General features: G+C 39.9%; 1 protein-coding gene across 1 annotated transcript in view; it reads left to right on the top strand.

Annotated features, from left to right (window-relative positions):
- The window catches only part of CREG1 (cellular repressor of E1A stimulated genes 1), a gene marked incomplete at its 5' end in the record, with an annotated part of 5,983 nt that extends 621 nt beyond the window's left edge, over nucleotides 1-5,362 (top strand). Inside the window, 3 exons of the mRNA XM_008631523.2 lie at nucleotides 1,779-1,898; nucleotides 3,196-3,380; nucleotides 3,765-5,362. Coding sequence (XP_008629745.2) covers nucleotides 1,779-1,898; nucleotides 3,196-3,380; nucleotide 3,765 — 306 coding nt within the window. The remainder of the gene's footprint in view (nucleotides 1-1,778; nucleotides 1,899-3,195; nucleotides 3,381-3,764) is intronic.
- Between the last annotated feature and the right edge of the window lie 6,861 nt (nucleotides 5,363-12,223).

Here is a 12,223-nt window from a genome sequence, read left to right on the forward strand (position 1 = left end):
CTGCTGATCGTGGTGTTGAGAAAGGGCAGTGTGCCAGACAGAGGAAGTGTCTGCAGCTTCCAGAAGCACTGAGCAAAGAAATGAGGCGCCATGGAATACTAAAACAGAGAAAACTTCACACAAAAGATGTCAAAAGGGCTGGAAATTGTCAGTGTGGGACTTAAGTAAAGATAATTCCTTCTTACAGACTGCTGAAGGAATAGTAATTAAATCTCTGGAGCTTACCATAAAGAGAAGCACACAGCAAAAGGCAGCATTGGCATACTGAGACTGAGCGTGTAATTGGCCTTGTCCCAGATCTTTTGTAGGCAAGAGTTTGCTAAAAACTTAAGGAACTAGTATATGTATGCCTCCTTTATTAGTTTTTTTTGTTTGCTTTAGTAACTGTTACAATATTAGTAAAACTCAAAATAATGCTAATTTTCAGACTTTGTTTTATCATTTTTTGTTTGTTCCCTGTCAGGTTTTAGTTTGTTGCCTTAAAATAGTTTAATTATGTACCTAAGCACTGTAGAGAGCCTCTATTTTATCCTGCCTAATACCTCCCTGTCCACCCCCGGTATGTTATTTCAGAGTAACAGAAAACGCACGGTACAAACTGAAACTCAAAATAATGCTAATTTTCAGACTTCGTTTTATCATTTTTTGCTTGTTCCCTGTCAGGTTTTAGTTTGTTGCCTTAAAATAGTTTAATTATGTACCTAAGCACTGTAGAGAGCCTCTATTTTATCCTGCCTAATACCTCCCTGTCCACCCCCGGTATGTTATTTCAGAGTAACAGAAAACGCACGGTACAAACTGCTAATGAATATTTCCTGTAAGGTTCCTCAACAGGTCCTTATTTTGCTGCTTCAGGGCAGAAACTCTTGACATATGATAGTGACGTGCAAGGGAGAAGGTGCCGAATAATCATGAGTCAGCTTTTTCGGAGTTAAGCAACTTCCTATCTCTCAAGCGGTTGCTCCTGTTTCGCGAGGTCACCGGTAGTGTTCAAGTGACTTTGAGGGGTTTCTCTTGGACATGAGCACTTGTAATGAAACTTCTCAAAGCAGAGGAACTTCCCTTACTGGGAGATAATGGCCCTTAGTGTGTGACATTCTGCAGTCCTGTTTGGCACCAGTGGTTTTCAAGCTATGGCCATCAAATTACTTTTTAGAAAAACAATCAGATACAGGTTCGTTAATTCTTCAAGTTAGGTGTTTCACTTAAATGCACAGGATTTTTAAAAAACCTAACTTCTAAAATTCACTTTGAATGTCAAAAGAGCTGTTTGGGGGAGCCAGGAGGCTGTTTTGAAGAGATGAGTTGTTTGCTTTTGTTGTAAGTAATTTTATCAACAGTCGTGAAGCTCAGTTGGTTGCCTTCTCAGTAGCACTTTGTCCTTCCACCAGAATTAACTTGAAGAAGTTCGTTGTATGACCTTGTCTTCTCTACTGTCCTTTGTGTCTGTAAATTGTAATATATCATCATTTGCATGTGAAATAGGTAGGCTGAATTCAGAGTTTCAAGGAGTGTTGTTCTGTGATGTTTGCATTTTATGCTAACAAGCTTCAGCACACTTCTGAACTGGGCTTAATTCCAGATTCACAGCTCATCCAAGGAGCCTTTCAGATGTAGCTAGGAAAAGGTGATGACAGCTCTGTTCTTTTTGCCAGTATTACTGAGCTGAATGAAGTACCAAGAGCTGAATGAAATACCAAGAGCTGAAAATGTGGTGGGTATGACATTTCTTTCACATAAGAAAAGTAAGTGTAAACATCTTATTTCTTGCATTTCAGGTCAATTCAAATGCCTCCTTGACCGTGTCTTTGGCACAGACTCCTTACTGCAGGAAGCACAGATATGATCCCCAGAACCCCCTCTGTGCCCACATAATCTTCGTTGGGAGCATTGTAAAGGTAAGCAGCTGAAAGCTGACACTGGGCAAGGTTGTGTGCATCAAATAGAATTGTTCAGTGGAGGGAGAAGAGAAAGGTGAGAAATTCTGTGCAAAAGCACATGCTAAGGTGTTCTGTGCTGTGACACCCAAAGGCCAGCTCGTAGTTTGTGTGAGGAAAATGAAGTTGCCACTTGATTTTTGCAGGGGCTTTGCTGACATGCCTGTAGCAAGGAATCTGGGGGGACAGAAAGGCAGGAAATCTCCCTCATTCCTGTAGATGTGTTCTGAAACTAAGAAGTCTAAGGCCGTTATTTTGGAAAAACCTTCACACTTCATTCACATCTCTCTTGCTCACTTAAATTCTTTGGTTCATGCAGTGTGACATGCCTGCTTCTGAAACTCTGCTGAAGTAAATACTAACCTGAGCTACAAAGCTGCAGTTATTAGAGACAAAAAGTGTCCATTTTATGATCTGGTGGCGTTGCTGCCTGGGCAGTGTTCTTTTGTGCACCAGTACTTTGGTGTCTCGTAGGAGGAATTGAGAACGGCGTGTGTTATTCATTGAAGATCCTAATCCCATTATTGGGGAAAATGATTGAGGATGAGAACTAGTCATCACTACTCTCTCTTACATGATAGTCTCAATTCTTATTTGGTGTTTTCACAGCTCTGGTATTTATACATTGCACTCAGCAATCTTTCAGTTGCATTTCTGAGTTTCTCATTAATAAAGGAGTTGGTTTTATTTAGGTGGTTCTCCTACTGTACCCAGAGCTCTAAATTGTTGATTTAACCTTTTAAACATGTGCACTTTGTACACAAGTGCTGTCACACTTTTCAGCTTCCCTTCTCTATAGATTCTGTCACACCATCCTGTTTGGGGGTGTGGGTGTGTGTTTTCAAATGTCTGAGCACATCTTGTTTTGTTTCTGTCAGTTTGAATGAGCAGGTGCAGAGGAGGTAAAATTCCAGCTAAGACATCCCATTTTAATAATTCACCTAGAATCCATACTTTTCTGTTTTGTGATTTGTTGAAAGATTTATTCTTATGTTGATGAAATACTTTCTTGCTCATGCTAACTTTAAAAGTAGCCTTTTGATTTAATGTTAAAATCCACTACTTTGGAATTACTGTCTGTCTCACAGAGTTGTACACCACACTGAAGATGAGTGGACTCAGCCACATTAATGAGCCCCTTGGGACAAGACATGGCTGAAGTGAAAAAAGCACACTGTAGTCAGCAGTGTTTTTTTTTAGCTAAAATTTATCTTTGCATGACTATCTTCCTGTAATATTTTCCTGGTTTTTTGTTTAGGTGAATGATTCAGAAGCAGGCGTAGCAAAAAAAGCATTATTCAGTCGCCACCCTGAAATGGAAAGTTGGCCCAAGGACCATAATTGGTTCTTTGCCAAATTCAACATCACCAATATTTGGGTCCTGGACTACTTTGGTGGGTTGAAAATTGTGACACCAGAAGAGTATTACAGTGTCAAGCCTTAGTAAGTACTGAAGTTTTTCATGCCTAATTCTCATTATATTTCAAACCTGTAAAACTTCTAGTTGTTAACAGGGAGGAGTGACTCCTGTAGAGTGGGCATAGTCACTGTCCTCTGAACTAACTGCAAGACAGATGACGTTTTGGTCTAATAATTGAAAGTAATGAGACTATTCAGCATTTCTGAAGCTGTATTAATGGGATTGCAGCAATATTGCTAGTATTTTCAAAAGAAAATTGCTGTTGAATCTGTCATTACAATACTGAAGTATAGAGAAATTGTGTTCTCTTGTCTACATAAAACTAAGTGTTCAGAACTTTCAAATCTATTTCAGCACAGTCATCATGAATTATGCGTTCATTTCACTTTTATTCTTACTCCTTGTAGGTGGAAGATGATCCTTGGTGATGCTGGCATGGAAATGAATTACTTCGGCTTTTTCATGAAAGATTTATTTTTTCTATGTACTGTAGAGCTGAATTAATAATATGAATCAAACACCTTGCATTGTTAATGAGCATGTATTACCCTGATGAAGTAGATTTAACTTCTCACTAACTTGAATCCTGTCACACTGAAAAACCTTTGTGCAGAAGCAATAACTAAATTTTATTCATTGGAATTTGGAAAGGTGTCTGACAAGTGTGCATTCAGAAATATTGTGGTTACTGGGATCTAAATTATTAGTCCAGTTCTAAAGCTTTGAGTGCCTTAGTTAAATAATATTTTTCTGAGCACTTTCCAATATTATTTTATTTTATTTTTAATACCAGTTTAGTTTAGAACTTTTTGGTGAAGTCCTGCAGGATGGCTCAGCTGACTCAGCTCAGTGGAATGGAAAGCATTGCCTGTATTACAATGGCAAATGGTGTGCTGAGTTCCCAAATCCTGTTAAGAATTTTCTTTGCATGCTGATAAAGTCACTTGTTTGAGCCATTTTTCTGTTTTGCTGCCTATATTGAATTTGCTGTAGAATACAGTTGTGTTTGTGCCAACTGTACCTATACCTCAAGATAAATTCGTGGTAATTCCTTAGCTGATTATGTGCCCTGACTCTGTAATAGAAGCGGGTCAGGAGTACCTAAAATATCCAACTTCAGAAAAGTAGTGGCTTGTAAATTCAGTGAGGATGTTGTGAAGGGTGTTTTCTGATTAGGATTCTGAAATCCTCAGCTTTGTTAGTCTGATCAAGTGGCAGTTTATCAGCTTTAATTGCCCTCAACAGCAGAACTGAGCAGATTTTGGGGTTTGGAAGCCTTGCGTAGCAATTTGGGATTAGTAACCCAAAAGTGAAAAAGAAGCAATACACTATGACACAAATGATTCGTGATTTGTAGGGAATGAAAATTAATGAAAGGTGTGCTTAATTAATTCTGTGTTAAAGTAAGTTGCACACAACCACAAAAAACATCTTTTTACATCCTCTCCAACTGCTGTGTGCTGAGTTCACAAACACTAAAAAGTGTTTATGAACAAATAAGTTGATTTTACAGTAAGCAAACATTACCTAGTTGACGTAAAGAATTTAGACTCCTTAGAGGAGGTTGATATATAGAACAGTGGGATTTCTCATGTAAAATCCCTATATCTTAATGTTGTTGTTACATCACTCCTTTTCTTGAATACTGGGATGATTTGTGAAAGTATTTTTTATGTAACTTACTCAGATTTCTTTCTCTATAAGGGGAAGGAAGGTACTTGGTACTATTCTGCTGCTCTGTTCTACTGTTTTAAAACTAATTTAGGATCGAAAAACCTTACAATATAGAAACAATTTATGCTGAATAGGAAACAGTGGTATTTAATACGAAATTGAAAAGTATTTTTATAAAAGGTATGACAGTTGTGAACACTCAAATGAATCTCTGTCACGGACTCAATCCTTTCTGGGAGGACACCAGAATGCACATGTCACCCTGTGACTTCTGATGTGTGAGACCAATGATGCTGGGCTTTTGTTAAAATTAAAATATTTTTTTTGACAAGTGGTGTCAAGCATTATTTATTACATGTCCAAGAATTATTCTCTCCTTCCTCTCTTTCATACAAGCACTGTCTTCTCAGTATTCTTGTTTTACTGTTGCTGCGATGTCTTTCATTCTTGCTGGAATAAATGGGGAAGCATCCCTACTTACACCTACCTTCCCCTCCTTGGATTAAATCAGTGTCTTTGTACTTCACATTCTTTCCTGCATCTAATGCTGTGTGTGAAATGGAGAATTGGGAAGACAAATGCCATCGTTCCACGCATCCCCAACTTCCTTTTTCCACCAGATGCTTCTGCACCCCCAGATTCCTCCCTAGTGGGGCAGGCTGGGAAGCAGGGAAGGTCTTGACATTGCATGAACAATAAAACATTCATGTGTTATCAAGGCTGTTTTAAGTACAAATTCAAAACATAGCCCCAAGCAAGCTAAGAAAGGAAAGCCCCAACCACAAAACCCAAACGTCCATCCCAGCCAAAACCAGTACACCACCTTCAAAAGTATTGCTTTTGTTTGAGGGTTTGGTACAGAATAAGGATGGCTTTGGTTTTGGTTTTCTTGTCCTTTTAGTACCAATTTCCAAGTATTTTCTGTTTGGAAGTAAAAGGGTGTTTTTTGGTAACAATAAGATCATAAACCAGTTTAGTAATACTACTGCTATAATTTTAGATCATCCAAATCTCTTCACGTTTGAAATTTGGGAGGACCTTAGCCAGATGATTTTGGGAGAGTGGTGAACAGCAGAATGGTTAAGCTACATCTACAGACCTGGATTTGAGGGTTGGTCAGAGAAGAACTCTGGAGTTCTGTCTGTGCATCTCACTGAACATTTGTTGTGTTTTTGTATGTAGTAGTGGAAGGTAAGGCAGTTCAGGTTATTTGCCTTTTCCCTTAGTAATAGGTGTGGAAATGTTTATATCATCAACCCAAGAGTCATCAGCTGGTCCTATTTTCCCTCACCGTTTTTCCCTGTGCTTCATTCTGTTCAGCTCATTTGGGAATTTGTTTGTGAGCTTATTTCCTTTTTTTCCTGATCTCCAGGAGTAATGCTGTGGCTTAGAAGAGGCTGAGTATAGTCAATTGATACAGCTGTAAGCAATGAATCATTGTTTTGATTGCTGTGTGTATCCTCTACCACGGCATGCTTGAAGCACCTGAGCATATTCTCAACAGCAATGAAGTCAGCCTCCATACCTGGGAGGTACCTGCATCCACGGGAATTTGACACAGGATGTTTGTTAGCTGGGAATCTAATAAGGGTAATCACAACCTGTCATGTTCTTCCTTCTACTGATCTTGCTCATGGATGTATTTGTGTTTCTACTTCTTGATTTTCAATTTCTTTCTAGTGTTTTAAATGTCAGACTTGTGCCCAGTAGGCTCTTGCAGCATGCTGCATCATTACACAATAGATCTCAAATATATTGGGTATTCATTTAATCCTTTATTCAGTTCTCTCCTTTGCTGTTAATGTTGTGCCTGTGACCTTCACAATAAAATAGAGGTAGCTCAATCAGAGTATCAGACTAACACAAAAAGTATTAATCATAACTTAATGGATTAATTTGTTTTCAAAAGGTTTTTCCTGAGCAAAAACATTGAATCGAGATAAAAAAATCCCATAAACTGATATATTGTTGTTGACCACAAGAGGGTGCCATAGACTTACACTCGGGCTGGAGTGTTAAATGTTTAATACTTAAAAGTGGTTATTGAATTCATCATAACTCAAAGATGCTGGAAAAGCAAACGACGGGGGCATAATACGAACAAATTCTTTTTCTACAGTGCTTTACATTATGAATGCTTCCCTCCATAAACACAGCAGCCTGCTGGCTGCAAAAAAAAAAGGAGCATTCATCATTTTTTTGTGTTTTGTAATCATTTTGTGCTATGGAGAGCTCAGAAGTAATATCCATGAAAATGATTTAAAGGTTTTTAAATTAAGTAAGTCTAGTAAAGGAAATGGAGACAGGTATAGAATGCCTCGGAACATTGGCTGGGAGCAGCTAGCTCCAGCCTCAACAGTGTTTATTTCTGTCAAATCCAGGGAGAGGGGGTTCATTAGCGTGACCATGCTTTGGCCTAGGCTTACTGTGAGCTGAATTAAACCACTTGACTCTGATTTGTAATTTCCAACAGCTAATTAATCTTGGGCTCTTCAAGTGCCCCCAGGCTGCTCTCCAGTGGTTTGGGCTGCCCTGATGATGTGCAGGTGTTTGGGTGATGAGGCAGAGCTCGGAAAAGCCTAAAGCTTCCCGTTCTCCCATGAGGGCTGTGTTAGAGCTTAGGCTCTTCTTGCTTGCTCAGTTCTACTGTCTCGGTCTCAAACCTGACTTGAGCGTGGCTGCTCCTGGTTGCCGTCACCCAGCCTCTGTTCTTGTCCGGGTACTGTGGGACTACTTATTTTGGGGTTGAGGCTACTACCCTGCCATCCCTGCCAGCTCCTCTGCTTGGGTGGAGCAGTCATTGGTCCTCCCCAATAATTGTATTTTCCATGCTGGGGAGTTCAGTCTTTAAGTTTCTCATGCAAGTCCCTTGGAGTTGCTCCCATGGATTTTCGACTTAAAAATTTAGGTGTCTAGAGGTTTCCTTAGAATTTCTGAGTTGAATTGTTATGTAAGAAGATTAGGCTGCAAGACTCATTAATTCTGGGTGTAGTGGTCAATGTTCTTCACAGCCTGGTTTTCTGTGGAAGCACAGCTTAGGTAACATGTCTGGGTAGTTGCCTTTGTCAAATTTGTTTTTACTCTGTTGGATTCAGATTTGAAATGGGAAGTCTGACCTTGAAGCCACCAAGCTCCTATAAATATCACGACAGCTGTGAGCTTGGCACAGGAAACAAAACCCAGTTCGTGTATATTAAAGGTACAAAAGTCCTCTGTTTTGAAAATTAGAGTTTCATTAGTTGTGCTGCTTGTGGAGCCAGAGTCTTCTTGGTTGAGTGTGACCAGGTCTGCAGTTAGTATCAACAGGGTGAAATTCTGTATTGTTTAGGGGATGGTAGGTTTTATCAAAGAAACTGATAGCTGTAATGAGTTTTCTAAATTATTTTTTTCTCTAGCTCTTAATATCCTGCATAAAAAAGGCTTAAAAATTCCCCAGTACTATTTGCTTCTGATTCCTGCAGCTGCTAAGCTTAGTTTTGAGTAGAATTTCTCAAGTTTAAACAAAAGAGAGGCCACATTTATGGTGGGGGGCCCAACAGCTGCTGTGGGTCTTGTTGAAAGAGGAGAGTATGTAAGTGTGTATATTTATGTGAAAACAGTGAAGATAATTTGTATTTCTGTAATGGTTTTATGCCAATGGAGCCTGTTAAACATCTTCCACTATTGACAAATAACTGTTTCTAGATTGAAAGGTAGCAATTGTTTAGGGATAAGAAAGAGAAATAGTTGCACAAACCCTGCATTGTATGATTATAAGACTGCACACTTATTCCCTGTTGTCATTTAGCCAAAACCAGTTGCCTAATCAAGCATGAATTGGATTTTTGATTTGTTTTAAATGCTTACCTTAATTTCAGTTAATTTTTGCCTCAGGTGAGCATTAGAAACATGCAAAAGAGTTGTGTGTTGGTGTGAAGAGGGAGGAGAATAAAGGAAATGAAGGTACTTGTCACAGACCTTAAAATGTGGCTTCACAGTATTTTTATACTCATAAAGGGCATAACTTGATAAGTTATATTCTGTACAGCCATGCAAGAAAATACTGAAGGTGCTCTATAATTAAAAAGAACATTTCCAGAATGTGTGTAGTGATAAAGTCACAGAATTTTCCTACATATGCTGCAATGTAATTGGGGAAATTCACCTGTAATTAACAGGTGAAAGTGTTGATGATGCCAGAGAGAGTAGCTTGAGTAGCCTAAAAGAAAAGAAACATTGCTCTTCCTCCTTAAAATATGACATAAAGCAGTGGTCTCTTGAGTGCATTAACAACAACAAAAAAAACCAGAGCAGATCATAAAGGCTTCACCAGGGAGGGAAAAATTGGACATTACAGATTCAGTAGTCTCAAAATTGAGCATTCAGAGGGTGTATTTTAACTTTCTACTAACAACTCCTTTATAGGTTTCCACAACCCCTGTTGCACTGAAAATTTTAAGACCACAGCAGGAAGAGGCAACTCCCAGTCGCAAAAATCCCTGAAATAATGAATAGAAATTTGTTTTTGCGCTGCTTCAGGGCCTGTTTATAATCTCCTGTAGGAAACATGCACTCATGGCCGTGTTTGTCTTTGTGGTACTGCACAGGTGTCCCTTTTTGTGTTTGGGGTTTTTTTTTTTTTATTTGTTGCATGTGTCAGGGTTTCTATTTGCTCAATGCAGCTGCGAGGAGTAGTGACAGTCAAGTGGGTTTTCCTTGGAAAAGTAGTATTCTCATACACAAAGGGGAGCAGTTGTAGCAAGATCAACTTCTCTGTCTCCCTGTTGGGAGCTGCAAAGCAAGACCTGTAGTTAGACGCTGTCTTCTTTCCAGCTCTCCATTTGCTGGCAAAAGTGCAGGGCAGGCACTAATCCTCTTGGAATGCAGCCATTACCACTAAATAAGTATTAATTGCTGCATTCCAAGGGGATTAGCACAGTTGAGCCCAATTATAGCAAATCGAAGCTACACTGTAAGGCACTACAGTGCATTGAAATGCAGTGAAGCAGTGTAGGACTGTCAGTCTGCAACATTTTATCAATAAAAATTGTGGGCTTACATGCTATAAACAGCAGACCATTTCTTTTCAGTGTATTAGTCTCCTGTCTGAATGACATGCCTGGCTGGAGGCTACAGCTTGCTCACCAGTGAAAATTGTTGCTTTTTTTAACACCCATTATCTTTGTGTGAACATCTCCAAAAATGTTTTTAATACTTGTTGAGTTAGTTACGGCACTGCAAGCGTCACTCCCTGCTGGATCAGGGGCAAGGCTCTGCAGTCTGCCTGGATTCTCACATCTCTAAAGTTGGCCAGCTCCTCCACCAGGTGATGGAGGAATTAATTTTGCCTGCGAGTGCTAACTGTATCAAATAGGCTTAGGAGAGCTCCTGATAACCGACCTGTTCTCAATCCCAGCAGTCTGCAGTGATGATTACAGGCATATCTCTGTGGTAGCAATACAGGAGCCAGAGGGCAGTGTGTAGTTATATTTTTTTTTAATCCTCAGCTTGACTGTGGTGTGGGTTTGTTTTTTTAGTTTTCATTTATTTCCTGTTAAAACTGCAAACCCTGCTGCTTTTTTTTTTTATAGTACAGTCAAAGCATAACCAGTAAGCGTGAAAAGGGAATGCTTCTGGGGATGAATCAGCCCCTTGCATTAGAGCTGTTCCAGGATTTTTTGTGTCCAGAGAAAGGATGGCATATGGATGCACAGAACCAGCTGAATGTATGCCTTGCCTATTTTATGAAAGATCTTATCCTTACAGATAATGAGCTGCACCTTAACCAGCATTAAACACACTGAGTTGTACTTGGGGACCACTTCAGTTCCCTGACCCATTCTGTTTCAGGAACCACAGATCAAATACCGCAGTCTTCCCAGTGCAGGTAATTCTTGAAAATGTACTTTCCTCCACCCATATGTTTAGATGAAGAGTCGAATTTAGTCGAGAGCTTTTCTTAACACAGCAGGAAGGGTTTTATATTTCCACTGTGGCCTTGTCTGTATTGAGAAAAATTGCTGCTGGTTCAGCTGAACAAGGGTTGGCATTCATTTCTAGTCCAGGGTTAACAAAGTCCTTACAACCTGACTGAAGTGAGTAAACTGAAACATCAGTATGGTTTTAACTGTTGTAGAAATGCATTTGCAAGATTGGCCAATGCACAATGTGGGCAGGAGGTGCTGAGGTTTTTTCAGTGCTGTGTAGCTCCTAAAGATGCAAAGACTAGAAGGCTGAAAAGAAGGTGATACTCTAAGCAAATCATTCCTCGTGGTAGAACTGCAAGCCTTATGAACAGAGGAAAGCTTTTTCCTAGAGAAGAGACCACTTCCCCTTTATCTTTTCCTGTACTACTTGTCTGCATGTGATTTGCATCTCCTGTGCCATGCTTGTTGTGACAATAACTCCTAATACAAGCATGAGAGCTCTTCTGTATACTTTGATTATACTTGGATAATGATAAGCTCGCCTTAGTTCAAAAGCTGAGGGATAGGGAGGTGAGAATTTCTAGGGGCACTGTCATGCAAAGCCTTTTTCTGACTCTACCCACACTTCCAACTGAAGTCCATATACTCTGTTTCTCTGACCTTTCCCTATCTAGACATCAAAACACACTGGCCCAACTGCTGTTCTCCCAGTGTGCCTACTGTTGCCATTAATCTCCCTTTCTTACACAGCTCTTCATTTCTTTTCCTTACCTTTGGCCTCAACTCTTTATTCAAAGTGATAATTTGCTGGCTTTCTGCCAGAGGGAGAAGCTATGATCAATAACAGGAGGAGACAGGGGTCAGTGGAATAGTGATGAGCAGTGCCATCTGCTTCTCTGGAAACACCGTTACCCAAAAATATCAATAACTAGGATGATGATATTTTAGCTTTTGGATAAGGCATCAGTGAGATTTAGGCAGCCAGCAGTGAGAGCAGGGATCTTTTTCTGCTCACTAATTCCTTGTTTCAGCCAATCTTCTGTCACACAGAGAAGTGGACAGAAAGGACTTTATCCAGCTTGCATTGGAATATAGAACATGTACCTGAGCACAGCCTTTTCTGGGACTAATGACACCTCTTTCAGGTTCAGTGCATGGCAGCTCTCCTGGGCTGCTTTCTGCCTGTGGTGAGTCAGAGCCCCCCTCCAGCCTTTTGTTGGAGCTTTTGGGGGTAGAAGAGCCACAAAGAAAGCCCTCCCCAGGGCTGGGAGAGAGCAGAGGTTCAG

Source organism: Corvus brachyrhynchos, unplaced genomic scaffold (genome assembly GCF_000691975.1).
Source record: "Corvus brachyrhynchos isolate BGI_N302 unplaced genomic scaffold, ASM69197v1 scaffold152, whole genome shotgun sequence".
Taxonomy (NCBI): domain Eukaryota; kingdom Metazoa; phylum Chordata; class Aves; order Passeriformes; family Corvidae; genus Corvus; species Corvus brachyrhynchos.